General features: G+C 42.4%; 1 protein-coding gene and 1 long non-coding RNA gene across 6 annotated transcripts in view; one reads left to right on the top strand and one right to left on the bottom strand.

Annotated features, from left to right (window-relative positions):
* LOC103226171 (uncharacterized) overlaps nucleotides 1-13,133 on the bottom strand; it is a 32,608-nt gene extending 19,475 nt beyond the window's left edge. For 3 of the 4 annotated variants that reach the window (XR_012090308.1, XR_012090307.1, XR_012090305.1), the window contains exon 1: nucleotides 12,964-13,133. This is a non-coding gene — a long non-coding RNA (uncharacterized lncRNA). Of the gene's footprint in view, nucleotides 1-1,170; nucleotides 1,473-12,963 lie in introns of those variants that run through there. The other variant, XR_012090306.1, reaches the window with a different exon arrangement.
* On the top strand, nucleotides 1,484-21,929 carry INHBA (inhibin subunit beta A). Of its 2 annotated transcripts, none has more exons than XM_073008937.1 (3): nucleotides 1,484-1,765; nucleotides 6,499-7,068; nucleotides 16,494-21,929. In XM_073008937.1, the coding sequence occupies exons 2-3, from the start codon at nucleotides 6,681-6,683 to the stop codon at nucleotides 17,384-17,386; spliced, it is 1,281 nt and encodes a 426-aa protein (XP_072865038.1). In that variant the 5' UTR covers nucleotides 1,484-1,765; nucleotides 6,499-6,680; the 3' UTR covers nucleotides 17,387-21,929. The 2 variants fall into 2 exon arrangements, with proteins under 2 accessions (XP_072865038.1, XP_037844121.1); XM_037988193.2 differs by lacking the exon at nucleotides 1,484-1,765 and adding an exon at nucleotides 3,899-4,018.
* Nucleotides 21,930-22,683: the final 754 nt, after the last annotated feature.

Below are 22,683 nucleotides of genomic sequence, written 5' to 3' on the forward strand. Positions count from 1 at the left end.
TTTAATGTTTCCCTCTCTCTCTCTGTTTAGAGCTATTCATTCATTGATTTAACTTGAAAGCAGAACAGCTTCCCAGTTCAATTTTGAATGTGAAACACTGCTTCTCCTTTGTCCCAACTCTTTCTACCTAACATTCAGCCCAAGTTATGTACAGGCTGTGGCTATCCAGGAAACAGGCAGTGTTTGCCAATCCTATGTTCAATGTCAACCATTTGATGAGACCCTTCTTCATCACAGACTCTGGCAGTCTCCCTGTAGCAGATAGTACTCTGGATCCTGCCCACGTTCTCTGGATTCTGAGCTGCCTCTTGAGGGAGTCACCCCTCACCAACAAGGCCAGGTTTTCCGGCCTGAGCCCCAGAATAACACATTAGCTGCTGGGAACACCTTTTGATTTCTCTGCATAGTCACGTTTTATGTTCGGTTTCCCAGACGGGATGAACCAGAAATCATGCGTTTTTGGAAACAGATTTTTTTCATAGGAAGGAACGAAAACACCCTGACTCGTCAGCGCTCTTGTCCATGCCTCTGAACCCCCAGCCTTGTGTCATTTCAGCTGAATCAGAGAACAACATCCCAGTCACCTGCTTGGGGTGTTCACGTCTCCTGGCTTGTATTTTTGACTGAATAACAGCAATCTGTGAGCAGCAGCTAAAATAATAGAGCCCTGAAAAATGTCCCCACCCCCTCCCCCCGGCCCCGCTTTTCTGGGCCTGTCTCCTTGCTCAAGGAGTAGTGAGGAAAGACACCAATTAATAGCGTGGATGAAAGCTGAAGGACAGACGGTTTGCTTGAGAAGAAAAGTGAACATTCTTGCTTCCCCATCTATGCCAACTTTGAACAGGGACAGCTGCTGCCACAGGTAAATACCACTATAGGGTTGGCCATGGCCCTAAGCTAGGTGTCACCGCAAGCCACAGGCCGGCACACGAACGCTGGCCTCTCCCCCATTCTCACAATTGAGCTCTTATCCTTAAACGAACTTTGTTTTTTGACCAGCTCACTAATTGTGATTGAAAACACCAGCTCCCCAGCAATGCACACGCATTGGAGTTAGCAGCAGCAAGACAGGCCCTAATTGCTCCATTTACATAAAAGTAGAAACATACAACTTCTAAATATAAATCTCTGGCACATCGTTCCTTTTGCAATTACAGTAAAATAAGGTACCACAGTTTCCCTCCCGGCTCCTTCTCGCAGCAAGCTGCTCCACCGGGTTCGCTAGTGGCTGCTCCTCGAGGCGAGAACAGAGCCATGCAAATGCTCCAGCGTGGAGTTGGGTTTGTGAAGTCGCCAGTAAATCAGGCCGCCTCCACTAGGTGAATAACGCAGTGGCAGCGGGCCACTTTGCTAGTGCAGTCGCTGGAGGACCGCGCTCTGCACTCAGAAGGGGGCAGTTAGCTGGTGCGCGAGCGCTCCCTGCTCGCCTCTGTCCGCGGGGAGCCAGTCGGCCCCTCCGCAGGTCCCGCTCCCTGACATTTGCTGTGGTTCCAGTCCCTGGCAGTGAGGGCTGGGTTCAGAGATTCCCAGCTGCACTCACTGAACAGTGATTTTTTTTCCCCTCCCTGAATTCTTTAGCTGCCAAAAGGGGGGAAAAATCAAGAGCTGCTCTTAAAAGAAGTTGCCCTTGCTGGTGCTCAGGGTAAAAATAGAGGCTGCCGCTTAGACCGGCTTGGCCCTGGCTCCAGGCATCCCGCGAGCTGGGCTCGAGCAGCGGCCGCGTTCCGGCGTGATCCCTGGAAGCTGCCAGCAGGTGCTGCTCAAGGTACAGTAGCAGGGCCGAGAAGCCGGGACCCGAAGGGCCTGGGGTGCGGGGAAGCTCCGGGGGAGGGGGAAGTGAAAGAGAAACCAAACCAAGGAAGGAGAAGGAGATTCTGGTCAGGACTAGGCTGACCAGCTTGTGCCCCGGGCCCTTGAGTTCCGCAGGGAAAAGCTGATTCCCAGTCTAGAATATTCCACAGAAGCTATTTTAACCTGCCTGCTTCCTCCACCACCCCCACCTTGATTTGCACCGAGCGAGGAGGCATTGCCACTGTGGTGCAGGTGGTTGCAGAGGGGTTGCAGCGCGGCTGGTAGGCTGGTCTGGCAGGTGGGCACTCGGTGGCATCAGATGGCCCGCGGAGTTTCAGAGTCACACTTGTGTTGTGGCTCCTCTGGTCAGAGTGCTGCAGATTTCTGTGACACCCATGTTTAAAAAGAGCCACCAGGCTTCTCAGAAATAGTATCACTTATTATTATCTGACCGCTGCCCTTGACCCCCACAGGTTCATATTATGGATCCCATTTTATAGATGGGAACACTGAGGCCTGAGTTTACACGGTGAGTGAGCAGAGGAACTGGGATCTGATCTGGGTTTGTTTTGTGCACCACCGCCCCCATCACCTACACACACACACACACACACACAACTTTGTGTGTGTGGGGGAGGGGATGTTTTCAGGACACTAGGGTTCATGTGTGGGGCAGAGGTGAGTTTAGATGCCCTGAAGGTCATTGACTCCACTAATTCTCAGCATGAAGGGTGGAGAAGTTCCTTTCTTATAAAGGGTTTCTGTTCACACAGTGCTAAACTGAGGAGCAGGTTTGGAGTTCACCATCATTAATCCTATTTCTGTCTTTGCCACTCAGATTCACTCTCTTCCTCTACAACTTAATGATTTTTTTCCTACTTCATTTCTGCATATGCAGTTCTTAGAATACTCCTTCCCCCCACCCCCATGCAGCTCAGCACCCACACTTTCTCTGTATCTAGCCAAGAGAGACCCTCTTACACAGAAAACTTCTAGTGTCCTAATGGAACCTGCTTAAGCCACACATCAGGAGGCCAGAGCCTCTATATTTTGCTTGCGGGCACAGTGAAAAGTTTATTTTATGCATGTTAAATCCTGCATACAAAACAACATATCTGGTCATATGGCTCTCATTAGCTCCCAATTTTGCACATTTTATCCAACTTGTCATGAGAACTGGGCTTATGCTTCAGCTATACTCCTTCAAACAACCCTTCACCATTCTTGTCAGAGGACTTCTTCCTCCTGTGTTATTTACCAGACTTGCCAACACCTCTCCCCACCCCCAAAAAGCCAGACTGGGTTTACCCCTGTTTCAAGGAGTGTTCACTTCTTTTCATTAATCTCCTGTTATATTTGTAACAATTTAGAAATTATAGGAGTTGAAGTTCTGGTAAAAAAGAATGATGCATGAAGGTTTTTGTTGTTGTTGTTGTTGTTGTTGTTGTTGTGTGTGTGTGTTTGGTTAGTTAGGATGGATTCTAAAGACCTGGGAAGGATACTTATGAAGTTCACTTAAAGAGAATGACTATTTCCAAAGTTCTTGATTTATGAAGCAGGCATTCAATTTCAAGATGTAAAATAATAGTGTAAGTTGGTTGCGGTGGGGGGAGACCATCATCATATGATTATACAGATTTTCCCAATTTTTTCCTCAATGAAATAGCTTATTTGAAAAAAAATAAAATTAGAATCCATATAAAGAACACTACTAATTTTCTTTCCTGAAAGAAACAATAAAATACTTTGTAAATAGAAGCAACTTCATGAAGTAACAGATGTTTTATGTAAAGACATAAAACTGAACCTGAATATAACGAGACGTGTGTGCGAGTAGTAAAAGAAAAGTTGAAAGTTGGACACACTCATTGAGACATATCTATTTGATTCCAATATTTTTCTAAAAGGTAGAGTAATCCTAGCCAGAGGTTTCACTGGCTCAGTGCATCACCCAGTAGTGTCTCAGAAGCCAGGAAGGGCTTTCCATTAGATAATGAATTATGAAATGTCTCACACTGGAAAAACCAGTCATCTGCTGATGTCATGCTGATTCCAACCAATCCCAAACAAAGCCCCAGCCCTCCTCTGTTTCAGTGGTACCAATGTGTGGTGTACAAATAAGTAGTACAGTATAAAACTTCACAGTGCCAATACCATGAAGAGGAGCTCAGACAGCTCTTACCACATGATACAAGAGCCGGCTGGTGGAAGAGTGGGGACCAGAAAGGTAATGCTTTTTAACTCTTACTTCTGAGCTCTGTACACATTCAAAGATAGGATAGCTAGGAGGAATTTTACAACTAATTGGCATTTCCAATGTGCATTGTGATGTGTACCTTTTTATATTATTCAGGCAGGTTAATATAGCTTTTAATAGTCCTAGAGCATGCAAATAGATTATATGTTTATACAACCCACTCAGCACATATATACAAGTACATATGCCAAAGAGAAAGCTATTTTTAAGAGTTACATTCGCAAACAGTAAATTCAGGGAACACACACGTACTCAGATGCAGAGAGAATCCAAATATTGATAACTGCAGTTATCTAAATGCTGCTATTAGGACTCTTGAGTTGTTTAGAGTCATTAAACTTTTGGTTGTATTTCAGACTTTCTTGTAAAACTTAATTGGACTACAAAATGTTTTGGATACTGTATATGTGACTCCAAATAGGTGGATGATGTTAAGTATTATAGTAAAAAGATGTTTTATAAAACCATTATAACACAAATGTCCCCTGCCTCCCCCATTCTCTTTCACCATCCCCGTAAAAAATATGAGGCTTTTTAGGCAATGTTGACAAAGTTTCAACAATAATGGTGGAGTAATTGATGTTTCTGGAGCTGAAACCCCAAAGGTGTTAGGTTACTTGTAACAGAAAAAGTCTTACAAATAGTTGTTTTGGAAAAAGAGACAGTGTATACAATTCAGAGAGCATTGTTAACCTGTGCAAACTGTAATTTTAACTTAGTGTCACAGTTTTCTTGCCCTCTTCCCCTTGCACTCAGATCTTATGCTTGTAGTAATGATATTTATTAACTCTTTCCACCTAAACTGCATTGCTTGACTATAATGCTACGAACACACTAGGTGTCAGATACAAGCTGAGTGTATCTTCAGAAACCAAGAGGGCTTATGTGTGGGAAAGAAACCGAGAGGGAAGGAACGCTTTAACAGATGGACCCCTTAAAGATTCTTCTGCAAGATAAAAGCAATAAGACAGAAAATGAAAAAAGGGGAGGGGGAAGAATTTTTTTTAAGCCTTAGAAAGGCATTGTTAAAAAAATTCACATTTTTCTTTTTCTGTGCACACTAAAATCCATGATGATTTTATCTGCACTGTTCCTTTGAGGGAAGAAGACGCAGTCAAGGAGGCTGTCTGTGAATGCACTGGTCGGGACAGGCTTGGGGCAAGCTGAAAAAACTACCACAAGACAGAGAAAAATAATTTGCCAATATATTTTAGAGAGTCTTTTCCCATAGGATCAGTTATTCAAGTCATACGAGTGCACTCTTTTTATAAAAGGATGTGGGAAAGGCCAAGAGAATTTTGCATTTTATCTGTGAAGTCCCGCGAGCGGTGGTAGGCTGTAATGTGTGAGAGTGAGTGGATCCCCGGCAGAAGGGGGCAGCTGAAGGCGACGGGGAGAGCGCTTCTGGGACTTGGGCTTGTGACAGGCTGCCTGCCCTCTGGTCCTTCAGTGCCCTGCTGCATTTCACAGTTGGGAAGAGTGGAGTGTATTATATGACCCCAAACAAAAGTTCCATTGCGCTCTCCTCAGATCGCCTGCCAGTGTTGATGACCTGAACATTTAAATATGAATGAATGGGGGGAAACGACCATCTCCCTGGATCCCATCAGACCAGAACAATCCACTGGCCCGGGCACCCTCTGTTACCCCTGAGCTACTCTTCCCTGACCTCCACTACCTGTCCACTGGACCTCCCTGGTCAGGAGGGCATTTTACCACCTAGGGCTGTGGCTTGGCAGGGTGGAGGAGCGGTGGGAACAGACTTTTTCAATCAAGTCATCCCTGTTGATTGAGACACTGTGTCTGTTTGGGGTTTCTTTTCTCCCCTCCAAAAAAGGAAGAAGGTGAAACCAGGAGACTGGGCAGAGAAAGAAAAAAAAAATAGTGAACAAAATTAGGAGAATTTATTTTAGAAGAGAAAGTAGAACCCCCGAAATTGGTGATATTTGAAGAGAGGTGTCTGTGAGGAAGCTAAGAGCAGAAGGAGAGCAGCCTGTCAGAAAACGGGCTGTCCCTCCCTCCCTAATCACAGCCCTACTCACAGCAAACTCCCTCCCTCTCCATTCACTCACTTACTTAGGGCCAATCCGTTCTCTCTCTCTCTCTCTCTCTCTCTCTCTCTCTCTTCCTTTCCCTTTCTCCCTCTCCCCCTCCTTTCCCTCCCTCTCTCCCTCTCTCTCCCCCTTCTTTCTCTCTCTTCTCTCCCCCTCTCTCCTCTCTCCCTGTCTCTCTCTCCCTCCCATCCTCTCTCTGTCTCTGTCTGTCTCCCCCCCACCCTGTCTCTCCCTCCCTCCCTCCCTGTTTCCCTCCCTCCCTCCCTCCTTCCTTCTCTCTTACTCGGAGACAGTCAGAACTCTCCTCCCTGACAGCCACAAACCTACAGCACTGACTGCATTCAGAGAGGAACCTGCAAACAAAACTTCACAGAAAACTTTTTGTTCTTGTTCCAGAGAATTTGCTGAAGAGGAGAAGGAAAAAAAAAAAAAAACCAAAAAAAAAAAAAAAAAAAAAACCAAACCCACAAAAAAAAAAAAAAAAAAAAAAAAAAAAAAAAGAAAAAAAACCTGTGCGTGAGGGGGGAGGAAAAGCAGGGCCTTTTAAAAAGGCAATCACAACAACTTTTGCTGCCAGGATGCCCTTGCTTTGGCTGAGAGGATTTCTGTTGGCAAGTTGCTGGATTATAGTGAGGAGTTCCCCCACCCCAGGATCCGAGGGGCACAGCGCGGCCCCCGACTGTCCGTCCTGTGCGCTGGCCGCCCTCCCAAAGGATGTACCCAACTCTCAGCCAGAGATGGTGGAGGCCGTCAAGAAGCACATTTTAAACATGCTGCACTTGAAGAAGAGACCCGATGTCACCCAGCCGGTGCCCAAGGCGGCGCTTCTGAACGCGATCAGAAAGCTTCATGTGGGCAAAGTCGGGGAGAACGGGTATGTGGAGATAGAGGATGACATTGGAAGGAGAGCAGAAATGAATGAACTTATGGAGCAGACCTCGGAGATCATCACGTTTGCCGAGTCAGGTTGGTGCTGGCATTGGCAGGGGGTGGGGAGGGGTGGGGGGTAGGAGGGTAAAATATATTTCTTTGACAGTCCCAGGAGGAACTTCTTTTCCCTCCAGCTGGAAACTGCCTGGGAAGGTTATTAGTTATTAGGTGATGGTAGCGGACTAGCGGACGGAGGGCAGGCAGGGGAGGGGGAGAGGACTTTACAGAAAAGGAATTCTCGGTCAAGCTCTGCCTGGAGATGACTGGCTTACACTTGCTAAACTCAGCCGGTCACACAGAGAGGAAGCTCGGGGCCAATGTTGAGCTGGAAGGCAGACTGTGAGGGGCTGCCTTGCCCTGCCTGTGAAACCAGATCTGAGCAGCCGGATGAAAGCCGCGGCATTTTCGGGTGCTTGGGGAGCAGAGGAGGCTTCCGGACCACATCCAAGTTTTTACTGAGGGTAGAGGGGTGAGTGTGCCAGGATTGGAGTGGAATGGCACAGATGAAGTCACTCTCTTAAAACAAACCTTCCCCTTTAAAAGTCCAATCTGGGGCCACATTAGAGAAGCAGGGCATATTTATGAGTGACAGTCATTTTTACCTTTAGAAACTGTCTATAAGTGCACAGGCACCACATTCAAGACAGGGAAGAGCTACTTTGGGGGACGGTTGTCACTGAACCAGTAGTTACTTTTGGGACACTGACTTTTGCTTTCCTAAAGGAAAAAAAAGAAAAAGAAAAAAGAAAACAACCAGTTTTGTTCTTTCTAAAGTTACTAAGAGCTCTCTGCCAAGGAACGCAACCTTGACAAAGTACTCTCAGATACTATGCTGAACTCACTCAATCCTTAAGAGGAAGAACTTTAATAAATAGGTTCTAATCGTTGGCCCAGGACCACACTAACCTGTTGCTGAATAGCAATACCTGTCAAAAGTATGGGCCCATGGACTTGGAGCCAGGCTATTTTTATAGTTAAGTGACACAGATCCTTTGCATGCCTGCAAGCCCATGCACGTCAGGCACACAGATGTGTTAATGCCGTGTTACTTTCATGGTAATGCCAGGCTAAAGAACTGTATCCTTTGCCAACTCCATTTGAAAGGAATGCCATTGTTTTGTTTGGTAGAGCATATGGCCAGTAAAGTATGTGCAGGGACTCCCAGCATTTTTGTTTAAAAGTTTGCCGCAGCAGTATAAACAATTAAGGCAACACTCAGAATTTCCAATCCTGAAAACCTGTTGACTCAGATGTTCTGTTTTCAAGAAAACCATGAAAGACCGGGGCATCCTTCTGGGGGTGCACATAGCCTGCTGGCTGTGTGGCTTCCCCTTGCAGGAGAAGCACTGGTGTCCTACAAGCTTCCCAGTTTGGCTCTCTCACCAGAAGCCTCTTTCACTTGGGGAAGGTCCTACTTTCTTTCCCTAAAGCCCTTTCTTAACCCAGCCCCAAAAGGCATGACCATTAGGACTTTATCTTCTGAAGCTTTTTGAGGAAGAAAGCTAGGTTAGAACTTTTCAAGTTGACACACATTTTTTCTCAACTTTTCATGGTGGGAAAAGATAAAAAAGAAAATATTTATGATATTTGGCTGTGCGTGTAAAACAGTGGTCTAGAGGGTTGCTTCGTGTCTTTATATACCAACCTCCACACATGATGGATTCAATGACAGCTCCTATCCAGTTGCCTTTAACTATGTCATACGACTAAGTATGCCTATGCCTTTGACCACTTTTAACCGCACGACTGTTACTAGCAATATGCCCCTCTTTCTGACTTACTGGACTTGTATAGCAAATCACTCTCTTTGCATTTAGAGATTTGGCAGTGAAAAAATTTGACCATTTACATTCTTGCTTATGTGTGGTCTTCCTTTCAGTGCCAATCTTCTCTCAGTTGTATGAGATTTTGTCATTTTTTACTTCTCGGTTAGGTGTTTAGTTTGAAAGAAAATAAGTGACTTTTTAAAAAGCGATTCATTGGACGTTCACGTTGAGTCAAGTTTAAGATTTGTAATGGGAAACTCCTGGTTGACTTTACAACTTGACTTTGAATTCTTAGAAAACGTTTATTACAATTGCTTATTTTTCTCTGAGGAATTTCACACATCAACGTCAAGTTGATTTAATATAATTTCACATATTTAATAATTGCTATATGGACAGTCTACTCTTCAAGCAGAAAACCACGTGAGCATTTTGCTGCTGATTTTGCTAATCAAGGAAAAGATATTTAGCATCTGAATGATTGTAGCAAATATATGAACATGAATAGCAAAGACATATGTCTTGCTGCTTTTGGAATAATTCAACTTTAATGACATTCCAACTATGTGGAATGTCAAGAGTTTTTGGAGAATAGAAAAAGCCATGCATTTTTCTTTTCCTTATAACCATTTTGTGCAGCATAGAATCCAGACATTGTCACCCATGAGCATGCCACAAATGCAGACCCATCGCGGCCCCTTTCAACCTTAAGATTCTTCAATTTGAGGCTACGTTTACTTTTTGCCTTTTCTCTCCTTGATTGTTGGATAAAGCCAAGGCATGGCTACAGAAGTAGAGAGCCTGCAAAAGCTGAAGTGCCTGGGACTCTTTTAACTGAGTTTGTCCCATCCTGCTTAGGTAGAAAGTGCCCGATTTTTGTTAAGCTGATGCGAGTTGTTATTGACTAAACAGCAGGGAATCACTCTAAGGCTCTCTGAAATGTGTCCCAACCAACAAAAATGATTTTATTTTTATGTATGTCACATCACCCAAGATTTCTCACCAAGGTTAGTGTGTTCTGTGCATGGCTGGCACAAAACTCTCAATGTTTACCTTAAGGCCTACAGAGTTCCTCACAAGGAAAGACAGAAGGGACTGGTAAAGCCAAGCTGTCGCTATAAATGTCAATGAAGCTAAATTCAGTGGCCTTTTTGGCTGATACAGCTTATTTTTATTTTATTTTGACTCATGACAGTAGCTGGTCAATCAATGCATAGTAATAATGTACCTCTGAGTCTCCATAGGCTTTCAAACCTGGATATGGGTTCTGGTAATTAGCTTAGCAATTGATAGCACCTGTTGTAGAAAGAACAGGAAAAGAAAGACAAACGAAACACCAAGAAATAGATGTGCTCACGTAGCCTAGGTGTTGTTGAGTGCAACACATAAGTCTACCCCTTGGAGGATACTATGTATGGAAGATTTGAGTTCGAAGTTTACACCGCCCAGACAGGGATCCAAGAAGCCTTGCTTGGATGACCATTTTCCCCACCCCAAGAAAGCCATCTCAAAATGGAGCTGACTCCCACCATTCCATGCCCATCTTCCGAACTTTTCTGTGAATCACCCATCCCTTAGGGACGCCTTTAGGGGTTACACGTTCTCTTCTGTGAATAATGGGGAAGAGCGGCCACAAGAGGGCGCGTTCCAAAGACTTTTGCTCCTTGTCAGTTTATCCAGGGAAAGGCAGTTGCGCCTACTGGAAGCACCCTGTCTGTAGCGCCCAGTAATCTTGGTGATTATCAGTTACCTCCTGCTCCCTCTCATCCTGCAGAAAAAGTTAGGAATTTATGGGATGGGAGAAGCATGACTACCTGTAATACATTAAATGAGACAGAAGGAAAGGAAATGGAAATTCTAGTGATACATGTGAACATTCCGGAGCTCTATGGAAGGCAGACGAGTGATAAATTTCAAAAGCAAACAAAGCAGAGCAGGGAGAAATGTGACCATGAATCATCAGCGATACTGATTTGCTCACAAGTCTCTCCCTAATACGGTCTCTCGGATCGTAACAAAAACATCTTCCGTCTCCCCTGATTTTGTTGCCTAGTTTTCCTGCCTTATCAACAGTTTCCACCAGCGACAAATGACAAGTGACTTCAAACAGGGAGGAAAAAGGTTCTTTCTTTAATGCCTTGTGGGAACATGGTGTTCAGCTTCTGAGGATGCGTTTGTTTCCGAACTGAGGGTGTGAAGAGAAATGGTGGGGAAAGATGGGGAAAGAGATTAATAGTGGTCTGTGGCCTGTGCAGTGGATGGACTGGGCTGGGGGTGGCGGAGATGCCAGGGTGGAAAGTCCGTTGTAATATTTAAAGAACTGCAGTAATACCTTCCCAGGCACTTTTCTTGAAAACACATATTTGTCTTGGCCCCTCTTCTGCTAAAAAATACTTGCACATGATCTCCTAGCTGTAGTTCAGAATTCTTCGTACTTGACTGGTTCCTAGGTCCAAAATCAAAAGTGCCAAAGTTCTCAGGAACTTTGAAAGAAGTCTCTGAAATTTTGTGGGTTGAACCTTAAGAATTTTTGCTACTTGTAGGAATCTAAAACCCCTTTCTCCTGAAATATTTAACCTTTTCATCACCATTTTAATGGAAGAGGCATGGATGATGGATGTTTGTGGCTGGGCATTTATAAATCAATAACGGACCCTAAGGAGGGACATTAAAGCTAAAAAATTAATCAAGATAATTTATGGCCAAACCTATAGTTCTACTGCAGGAAAGATCCTCTACTGTAGGTCAAAGGAGGAATAACCTTAAGACCTCACTTGCTGCTTTCTGCAGAAACCCCTGGAAGCAGTCTAAATGCAAAGTTAGAGCTTCAGAGAACGCACCCTGTAAATGGTAGTTGTGTATACCCTTACCATTGACTATACCATATCTAGGCACAGTGAAATCTTGATGAAGAATGGAAAATTAAAGGAACAGACGCTTTTTACAGGGAGGCTTCCCCCAACCCCCACCCCATGGTAAGTTTAAATATGTTCTGTAAACAACGAGGCTTTCCACATTCACATTAGAGACATAATTATTGCCCATATGTAAAAGAGCAACATATTTTAGGCAGGACCCTGGTGAGGAAAACAAAACCAAATTGAAACACTGCATGTGTGTGTTGCTTATTTAACTGAAAATGTTCATACACCCACAAATCTGAGATGCTGGACTTTTGGATGAGTCCATCATTTTGCATCTTAGTGTAGGGGGAGGGAACAACAAGGGGCTTAGCTGCTTAACCCTTGGCATGCGTTCATGATTGACTTATTCAAAACATTTTGAAAGCAAAGGAAAATGTGCTGCAAACACTCTTCCAGGTATCTTTCCTTCCAGCTTACACAGTCTCTCCTCTGTCCAATCCTTCCCACCCGGCAGCATTTCAGAGGTATTCCCTGTGAGGTACAAATTTTCTCTTTGCCCATTTTTTCTGCACCTCTTTTTCTCTCTCTTTGGTATGTGTCCACCGAGCTCATAGAGGTTTAAGTGATGAAATATTATCACCCACATGGGTTTGCGTGGGACTTTCTTAGTGAATTACTCAGGCAGAGCAGGCTGTGATACAGCCTTGCTCACAAGCCTCGGGAGGGAAAAAAATAGCACAGAGGATGAAAAGAATATTATCAGAGAGTAGGTAATGAAAGGTTAGCAAAGCGACCAGCTATATCTGGCTAGCTAGGTAATAGTGCAGGAACCTAGGTCGCAACTGTACAAACTAATGCAGAACCTGCTCACGGCGCATTATGGGAAGGCTTTCATTTCAAGATTTTACAGCATGAGATATTTAAGTGAAAACTAAAACTGATTAGAAATTGATCCTGAACATCCCAGCCTTAGTCAACCTTCCCTTTTCCAAATTGTTATGCATGGAGATTGGAGGATTGGGGCATCTTGAAAGTGTCACTGCAGTATAGCCATCTCTCTCAGGTAATATAAAGATAAAGGGAATATAATAAATTGACCTGTTATTTATTATATTTTTCATACCTAGGACATTCCGAGGCTGTAATATATTTCTGAAGCCTGCAGCCCTGATAAACATCAATCCCACGTCAGTTTCCAGCAGTCTCATCTCCCCACCCCCTTCTGCAATGAAAGCTAATGTAAAAGAAAGAAATATGCACTGCTTAATAAGTCAGAATACAATAGAACTTGTAAAATGTACCTGCATATAAGGTAGACATTAGGAAGACTTGAATCTCTCTCTTCCCCCTGTTCTCCTGAGCATTATGGCAACAGCATTTTCATGAAATTAGATCTGTTTTATTTTTTTTCCTGATAAAATATCATGCAATATACAAATAGCAGTTCCAGAAATGGACACCAGGAGAAGGAGGCGACAGGCATGTCAATTAGTAGGGGGAAAATCCAAATGTCAGAAATATGGGGGAGAGAGAAAGCACGCAGGCAGTGGATGCAAATACAGGGAACCGAGTCTTTCAATTCAGATAATTAAACGGATGCATAAATCGGCGCCCGTGCCTCTCCATAATACGCAGGCGATGCCATGCAGTTAATTATCAGCCAAGACCAGCATGAAAGTCATTTTATGATGACTCTCTGATCCTAATATAACAGCACCTGACAGATTGAGCCCCCTCTAATGAGTACTCTCTTTGTACAATCCTCTCTTAGGAACACTAAATCATTTGCTTCCAAGTACAGCTGCCTGTGAAGAAGGGGTGGGGCTAGATCATGCATCAGAAACCTGCTCTTGTGAAATGAGGGGCTGTCCTGTAGGCTGTGTGACTAGAAGCCAGCAGCCTCAGCCTCTCTAACCCTACAAAAGCAATTTGCACGCGGCTGTCCCTAATTCTAGTCAGCCAACTAACCCTCCCTCGGCACCCCCACCCAAACATCTGGATGTTATTCATGGAAAGTCCACTTCATGCGGGTCAGCACTGCTGTCCATCGGCCTTCACCCTGACCCCTTCTGGCAGGTGTGGACAAGAGCAGAGTAGATCCCATGGGGATGAGTTACCCAAAACCCAGTGAGCCTCCCTATGTGGGGCACTAGTCAGATGCTCCAGTTTCACGCTCTTTCCTGGAAAAACAAAACCCAACCTTGTCCCCTCTGAGTTCTCTAATTTAGCAGCTACTATCTCTCTGTTTTTGGAGTGACACCCTGTGCAGTTTAGGATTTCAGAAGCTGTCCCGCATAGAGGCAGAAGGGAAAACAGCAGGTAGCTTGTTAACATTCTTCATGGGGCAAGGCAGATGTGCCCATGCTGGAGGTAACCTGCACACCCTCCAGGCCAGTTATCTGAGGCGTGGGAGGTTTCCCTCGGTCTTCTCCTAAGGCCTTGGCAGGATGCTGCCACCCTAAAATCGACTGCTGATTGCCTTTTTAGATGTAAATGATTAAGCTCTGCTTCTGGGAATCTTCTTCTCTTTACTTTGTTAAGAAACAAACAACAACAACAAACCCCCACCAATTCTTAGCAAAGGGGAATATAGAATTCAGATTTTGAAAAAATAAGTCATCATGCTTCCTAAAATAAGACAGCTTCTCCCTCTAACTGCTCTCTGCTCTGGTATTCTATCTAATCATAAACCCAGCTTTATTATTCATTTCAACTCCTGCCAAAGACATGAGGTCGGAGTCAGAGGAACTCCCCTTACCACCACCACCACCATCATCATGGCCAGCATCCTTGTAAGTTTATAGAAAGATGCCAGAGAACCTTTCATATCCATCTGCAGCCCTGCTTGGCCCTTGCCTCAGTGAATTTACCACTATCATAATCACAGTGTGCAGAGTGTGTTAAATTAAGAACAGAATCTACAGTACGCAATGCACAGAAAAGCCTGCCTTCTGCTGCAGAGAACTTGAAACTGTGCCTAAAATTTATAGTACCGTAAACATCTCAGGGCCTCGAGTGATAAGTATGGCTGGATTTCCGTTAACTATAGAAATTCAGGCAGGGAGATCCTCCCAGGGAGTTGCGAGTTCTAAGATGAACTTCTTGAAGATTGTTCACAGATTTGTACATGGGATACATGTACAGCGGACAGTTATAAGGAGGTCCATGGTCAGGGAAAAGAGGGTATGTTTCCATATGCCACAAAGGGGGAAAAAAGGAAGTGAGGGAACATATTTGATCAATCAAAAAATTTTAGTTTGGATACCTGCTTTCATAGTAATTGTTGCTGCGTCATTAAACATACAGGTGCTTACGAAAAGAGAAGGAAATAGGTGACTTTCTAATTTTAGAGTTAGGCTAGAACTGAGTGGTTGCTAAATTCAACTGCCCTGACAATGTGGGGATTTCCTGTCCATTAGCAGCGATTGCTATTTGACATATGTTTCTGGTGCCCATTAGGCTGCACTCTAATGGGTCAGAGGCAAACGTCGGGGATTCAGAGGTACAAGGTGGCTCTCTTAATTTAATAGAACTCAATGCTAAGGACGCTTCCATTTGTTAATAAGTAATCAAGTCATTGCCTACTTTCTGCTGAACATTAGACTATGATAGTGACCTTAGACCCTGGGCATTCTAAACCAGGCTGGCAGGAGGGTGGCGGTGGAAGTGATGTGAAGGAAGCCTCCTAGAGGAAGTGTTGTCCAAACAATCTGAAAATTGAAACATTATTAAAGGCAGCACTAAGGGTGATGTGTTGGAGTTGGGGCAGGAGCACTTGAGGCAGAAGGAACAGCAGGTGTCACTGCCTGCGGGTGAGACAAGGGGTGGACTTCTCAAGGCCTTACACCCCAGAGACCAGGACTGGGCAAGAGCTGGCATTCAAGGAAGGAAGAGCATGTACAGAGCCCAAAGTCCCAGGCACTTTCTGTTGGATACTGACAGCAATAGGAAATCAGTAAAGGACTTTCAAGAAGTGATGTGATCAGATCCACCTGTGAGAAAGATGCCTTTGGCTGCTTCATGGAGAAATGACTGGAGAGGAGGCCTGCCTTAGTGTTGCAGAGGCAAAGTAAAGAACATGCTGCTGCAGTGACCCGGCAAAGAGGTGATGGGGGAGGAATCAGGCTGTGACAGGGGAAGAGGAAGCTGACTCAGTGTGTCCCGACTGCTCAGACCTACACAGTGAGGCGAGGCCAGGGGCTGCATTTTTGTCTGAGGATAATATTTCCTTAGCTCTCTAGAGCTTACAGTGTCCTTTCGTTTATGTTATCTCAGCTGATCTTCCCAAACCTGTGAGATAACAGATCACATGTCCTTATGTCATTCCTATTTTATAGAAGATGAAACTGAGGTTAAGCAATTAGTCAACAGACACAGAATCACAGGCCCTCTTCATTGTAAAACAAGGGTCCAAAACATTTTTTCTATAAAGGGCCAGAGAGTAAATGATTTACGCTTTGTGAGCCAGAGAGTCTGTTGTAGCTACTCAGCTCTGGGTTATTCTAGTGCAAAAACAGCTGTAGGCAGCATGTACAGAAATGAGCATAACCATGCTCCAACAAAACTTTATTTACAGGCACTAACATTTAAATTTCAGACAATTTTCACATGTCACAAAATACCACTTTTCTTTAACCACTTAAAAGTATAAAAACCATTCTTAGTTTGCAGACAGTACAGAAAGAGTTTCGGCCCATGGGCCGTCATTTGCTGACCCCTGTTCGAGAGGATCTATCACAGAAGACTCTTGCTTGCCTGAAATTTGTGAGTGCGTGTAAATGTTGGAATTAACAGGTGTCACTGTTTTCTCTTATGCTGTCTTTTGTCTCAGGAACAACCAGGAAGACGCTGCACTTCGAGATTTCCAAGGAAGGCAGTGACCTGTCAGTGGTGGAGCGTGCAGAAGTCTGGCTCTTTCTAAAAGTCCCCAAGGCCAACAGGACCAGGACCAAAGTCACCATCCGCCTCTTCCAGCAGCAGAAGCATCCGCAGGGCAGCTTGGACACAGGGGAAGAGGCCGAGGAAGTGGGCTTAAAGGGGGAGAGGAGTGAACTGTTGCTCTCTGAAAAAGTGGTAGATGCTCGGAAGAGCACCTGGCATGTCTTCCCTGTCTCCAGCAGCATCCAGCGGTTGCTGGATCAGGGAAAAAGCTCCCTGGACGTTCGGATTGCCTGTGAGCAGTGCCAGGAGAGTGGCGCCAGCCTGGTGCTCCTGGGCAAGAAGAAGAAGAAAGAAGAGGAGGGGAATGGGAAAAAGAAGGGTGGAGGTGAAGGTGGGGCAGGAGCAGATGAGGAGAAGGAGCAGTCGCACAGACCTTTCCTCATGCTGCAGGCCCGGCAGTCTGAAGACCACCCTCATCGCCGGCGTCGGCGGGGCTTGGAGTGTGATGGCAAGGTCAACATCTGCTGTAAGAAACAGTTCTTTGTTAGTTTCAAGGACATCGGCTGGAATGACTGGATCATTGCTCCCTCTGGCTATCATGCCAACTACTGCGAGGGTGAGTGCCCGAGCCATATAGCAGGCACATCCGGGTCCTCACTGTCCTTCCACTCAACAGTCATCAACCACTACCGCATGCGGGGCCACAGCCCCTTTGCCAACCTCAAATCGTGCTGTGTGCCCACCAAGCTGAGACCCATGTCCATGTTGTACTATGATGATGGTCAAAACATCATCAAAAAGGACATTCAGAACATGATCGTGGAGGAGTGTGGGTGTTCATAGAGTTGCCCAGTCCAGGGGGAAAGGGAGCAAGAGTTGTCCAGAGAAGACAGTGGCAAAATGAAGAAATTTTTAAGGTTTCTGAGTTAACCAGATAAATATAAATTAAAAAAACAAAAAAACAAAAAAAACAAAAGTAAATTAAAAACAAAACCTGATGAAACAGATGAAGGAAGATGTGGAAAAAAATCCTTAGCCAGGGCTCAGAGATGAAGCAGTGAAAGAGACAGGAATTGAGAGGCAAAGGGAGAATGGAGTACCCTTTATTTCTTCTGAAATCACACTGATGACATCAGTTGTTTAAATGGGGTATTGTCCTTTCCCCCCTTGTGGTTCACTTGTGAGCCTTGAGTCAACTAACCTAGTCTGCAGTAGTGCGGACTAGAGCAACCCAAATAGCATCTAGAAAGCCATGAGTTTGAAAGGGCCCATCACAGGCACTTTCCTACCCAATTACCCAGGTCATAAGGTATGTCTGTGTGACACTTATCTCTGTGTATATCAGCATACACACACACACACACACACACACACACACAGGCATTCCCACACATTACATATATACACATACTGGTAAAAGAACAATTGTGTGCAGGTGGTCACACTTCCTTTTTCTGTACCACTTTTGCAACAAAACAAAACAAACAACATTAAAAAATTGAGAACAAGTATGGAAAGAATGAAAGATCAAGGAAAAAAGAATACCAAGTTACATTTCGTTAAGGTGCTTATGATCTTAGAACTATGCAACCTAATAGGTTTGAAACTGTTTACCTGAGAGAGAACAAAAAGAGAGACTTTTTTGTATTGGAAGTAATCTGATTAATTTTTATTTTCTTCAAGGAGAGATACTTGAAAGGAATATGTTTGTCCATCTGTTGGATCCAAACATTTCTATATTTTGTAAATGTTGTTGTTGTTTTTTTTTAATCGTTTACTATTTGCACTACAATGGTGTTTGACCTGTCTAATCCTTATTTAACAAGTATTTTCTTTGAGTGGGGGTGGGGGTGGGGTTTAAGAGCTGCACTTAATGTGAGCTATAAAAGAACTGCTACAGCACACAAAATAGCTATTTTTATTATTATAATTATAATTATTATTATTATTTTGTACCTTAAAAAATAGACACATACACCAAAGACATTTGTGTGAGCCTTTAAACAGTCTGTCTGTGGTTGGTATCATTCACCATCAATGAGTCAGGGGTTGGAATTCAAGGTTGAGTAGTGTGGATTGTGTTCAGGCTTAAAAGACCTGAGAAGTTTGGTTTTTGACTCCTTTTACATCCATGAAACAGGACATTTCATACTGGATGTACAGTAGTTGTACACTGTTGGATATCAAGTTCAATCAAATTCATGGAACTACATGCTTGTATGTGTATATATACATTGCTTGTGCATATGCATATCTGTATGTATATATACATGTATTGTACCATGTCCATACACATTTTAAGCACTTCAGGCTGTCATTTTTTAATGTTCTTAAAGCAATGAATGTTTGTGTGCAAAACACAGTATTTTTAAGAAGGATAGGCTATAGTTTTTGCTTTTACTCTGAACTAGGTGGGCACATTTCAAAAATTCGGATGGGAAAAAGCCTGAAAATTCCAGTGAATATTCAGCAAGGCCCTCTTTTGTTGTACAGGGATCAAATTTCCTGCTCTTTTTTGTGCCCCCTCCCACTTCTACAAGTTTTCCCCTATGGGGAAAACAGGATGATAATCAAAACTCTGGGCGGAAGTTTTTCCAACTTAGTGTCTACTGGAATCAATCTTAAATCAGAAGCTTTTTCAGAAAAATATAATATTTAGGTCAGAATTAGAGTTAAGTGTATTTTTAAAAAATGATTAAGGCTTGGTTGTGAGAAATATTACCTGTACCAGCTGGGAAAAATAATGTCGCCACTAACTAAAAGATAATTAATTTGGGAGAAGGTGTTAAGAGAGGGAGAGTAAGGAAGAGAACAGTTAAGAAGAGGCAGAGATGAGGGCAATAGTAAAAAATCTCTAAATTTTTAATTTATAGCCAAAACTCTTCATGTGTAAATTTGTATCGATTCAGATGCAGAAAGGAAAAAAAAAAACAAAAACAACCTTTGTTTTATAAATATCAAAGTACATGCTTAAAGCCAAGTTTTTATCTAGTTTATTCTAGTATTTAGCTTGCCTAGAATAGCTAATAAATTATTCATGTATGTGCTTTTGAAAATACAGAGCCTTATTTTTACAGACTTGTGTGAAGTTGGCAAATATTTTGAAAAAAGGAAAAAAGTTTCTAATAATTGGGAACAATTACATTAATCAATATTTTGTAAAATATTGAAGCTTTTAGCCCTATGCCAATTTGTAGATTAAAATAAATTAATTATAGGAAAGGAAGATATCAGTGAGAAACCAAAGATTACAAAAGGTGGTTTAGCTCTCCTTGAAAAATATACTCAGTTGGTATACTGTAACACTTGGCTATATGTAGGCAATGTCACTACAGGGCAAATACACTTACTGTGTTCTAGAGGCCGCCCTTTCTTATGCAGAAAATACAATATGCACTGCATGAGAAGCTTGAGAGTGGATTCTAATCAAGGTCTATTGACCTTGGATATCATGCATGTGGGAAGGTGGGTGTGGTGAGAAAAGTGTTAAGGCAAGAGTAGATGGCCATGTTCAACTTTACAAAATTTCATGGAAAACTGGCAGTATTTTGAACTGCATCTTCTTTGGTACTGGTACCTGCAGAAACAGTGTGAGAAATTAAGTCCTGGTTCACTGCGCAGTAGCAGAGATGGTCAAGGATATGGAAAAAGCAGAAATTTGCAAAGAAAGCTGATACCCATGTATAGCTCCCATTCATCTCAAATACATCTGCTACCTTTTTAAGCTAAGTCCTAGACATATCGGGGATAACATAGGGGTTGATTAGTGACCACAGTTATCAGAAGCAGAAAAATGTAATTCCATATTTTATTTGAAACTTATTCCATATTTTAATTGGATATTGAATGACTGGGTTATCAAACATCCACAAACTTTAATTTTGTTAAATTTATATGGCTTTGAAATAGAAGTATAAATTGCTACCATTTTTTGATAACATTGAAAGATAGTATTTTACCATCTTTAATAATCTTGGAAAATACAAGCCCTGTGAGCAATCACCCTTTTACCTAGCAGCATGAGGCCAAAAGTAAAGGCTTTAAATTCTAACATATGGGATTCTTAGTAGTATGTTTTTTCTTGAAACCAGGGTGTCTCTATCTTAGCTTACTATCTCCTCGCTCTTTCTCTAAGGCTAAACTCTAGGCTCTTAAAAATCTGCCCACACCAATCTTAGAAGCTCTGAAAAGGATTTGTCTTCAAATATCTTTTATTAGTAATATGTATTTTATGGACCAAATTGACATTTTCTATTTTTATTTTTCCAAAAAAGTCAGGTGAATTTCAGCACACTGAGTTGGGAATTTCTTATCCCAGAAGACCAACCAATCTCATATTTATTTAAGATTGATTCCATACTTCATTTTCAAGGAGAATCCCTGCAGTCTCCTTAAAGGTAGAACAAATACTTTTTATTTATTTATTTTTTCACCATTGTGGGATTGGACTTTTAAGAGGTGACTCTAAAAAACAGAGAACAAATATATCTCAGTTGTATTAAGCATGGACCTATATTATCATATTCACTTAAAAAAAATGATTTCCTGTGCACCTTTTGGCAACTTCTCTTTTCAAGGTAGAGAAAAACTTAGTCACCCTGAAAACCCACAAAATAAATAAAACTTGTAGATGTGGGCAGAAGGTTTGGGGGTGGACATCGTATGTGTTTAAATTAAACCCTGTATCACTGAGAAGCTGTTGTATGGGTCAGAGAAAACGAATGCTTAGAAGCTGTTCACATCTTCAAGAGCAGAAGCAAACCACATGTCTCAGCTATATTATTATTTATTTTTTATGCATAAAGTGAATCATTTCTTCTGTATTAATTTCCAATGGGTTTTACCCTCTATTTAAATGCTTTGAAAAACAGTGCATTGACAATGGGTTGATATTTTTCTTTAAAAGAAAAATATAATTATGAAAGCCAAGATAATCTGAAGCCCGTTTTATTTTAAAACTTTTTATGTTCTGTGGTTGATGTTGTTTGTTTGTTTGTTTTTATTTTGTTGGGTTTTTACTCTGTTTTTTTGTTTTGTTTTGTTTTTTTGCATACTACATGCAGTTCTTTAACCAATGTCTGTTTGGCTAATGTAATTAAAGTTGTTAATTTATATGAGTGCATTTCAACTATGTCAATGGTTTCTTAATATTTATTGTGTAGAAGTACTGGTAATTTTTTTATTTACAGTATGTTTAAAGAGATAACAGTTTGATATGTTTTCATGTGTTTATAGCAGAAGTTATTTATTTCTATGGCATTCCAGCGGATATTTTGGTGTTTGCGAGGCATGCAGTCAATATTTTGTACAGTTAGTGGACAGTATTCAGCAACGCCTGATAGCTTCTTTGGCCTTATGTTAAATAAAAAGACCTGTTTGGGATGTATTTTTTATTTTTATTTTTATTTTATGTCTTATTTATTTTCCATGATCAACTTTGCACACATATTGACACATCCTTTGCTGGGTGATAATTTTGTTTTTACTGTAATTATCCAGAAGAGGATGAGAAACAGACTGAATGTGGGAGAGAACAAAAGCTGGAGTGAGAGGGCTCACGTAGAAAAAGAATAGATATTGCCATGGCAGAGGCTGTTAATGGGCTGCAGATGCTTGGATCAGCAATATTTATATTTTATTCTTTTGTTGATTTCCCATTTCTTCAAGTGTAGTGGCAACTACTCACAGGAAATAAAGAGATATTCATTCCTTCCCTCCCTCTTTCCTTCTTCCTCCTTTCCTTTCCAGTTAGAAAACTGGAAATTCATGGAGCAACTAGAGCTAGAGAACTATATACATGGGGAAAAAATGTACTTAGTCTTATTACTGGGACCAACAGAGTTGGAATTTGGAATTATAAAAGTAAAGTCAAACATTAATTGATAGGTCGACCTTTTCTTCTCTAGTTTTTCTCTATTATCTGTGCCCATCTCAGAGTTTACATGAAGAAAGTAAGTTCTACAACTGCTCATTTGGACCAGGAATGTCCCATGTATCGCCTCATTTAATATTCACATATCATCGTTTTAACCACCCTGCACAGGTGTTATTGCTGCTTTTACAGATGAATCTGAGGCATGGTTGAGTAACATTAATTGGAATTAAAATTCCAACCCAGGTCTATATTCAAATCTAAAGTT

This window comes from Chlorocebus sabaeus, chromosome 21 (assembly GCF_047675955.1).
Source record: "Chlorocebus sabaeus isolate Y175 chromosome 21, mChlSab1.0.hap1, whole genome shotgun sequence".
NCBI classification, from domain to species: domain Eukaryota; kingdom Metazoa; phylum Chordata; class Mammalia; order Primates; family Cercopithecidae; genus Chlorocebus; species Chlorocebus sabaeus.

What these genes read in the sequence shown, in the direction of transcription:
- INHBA (XM_073008937.1), top strand. Translation starts at nt 6,681, where the DNA reads ATGCCCTTGCTTTGGCTGAGAGGATTTCTGTTGGCAAGTTGCTGGATT. An exon ending in CATCACGTTTGCCGAGTCAG is followed by an intron (nt 7,069 to 16,493) that starts GTTGGTGCTGGC and finishes CTTTTGTCTCAG; the next exon opens with GAACAACCAGGAAGACGCTG.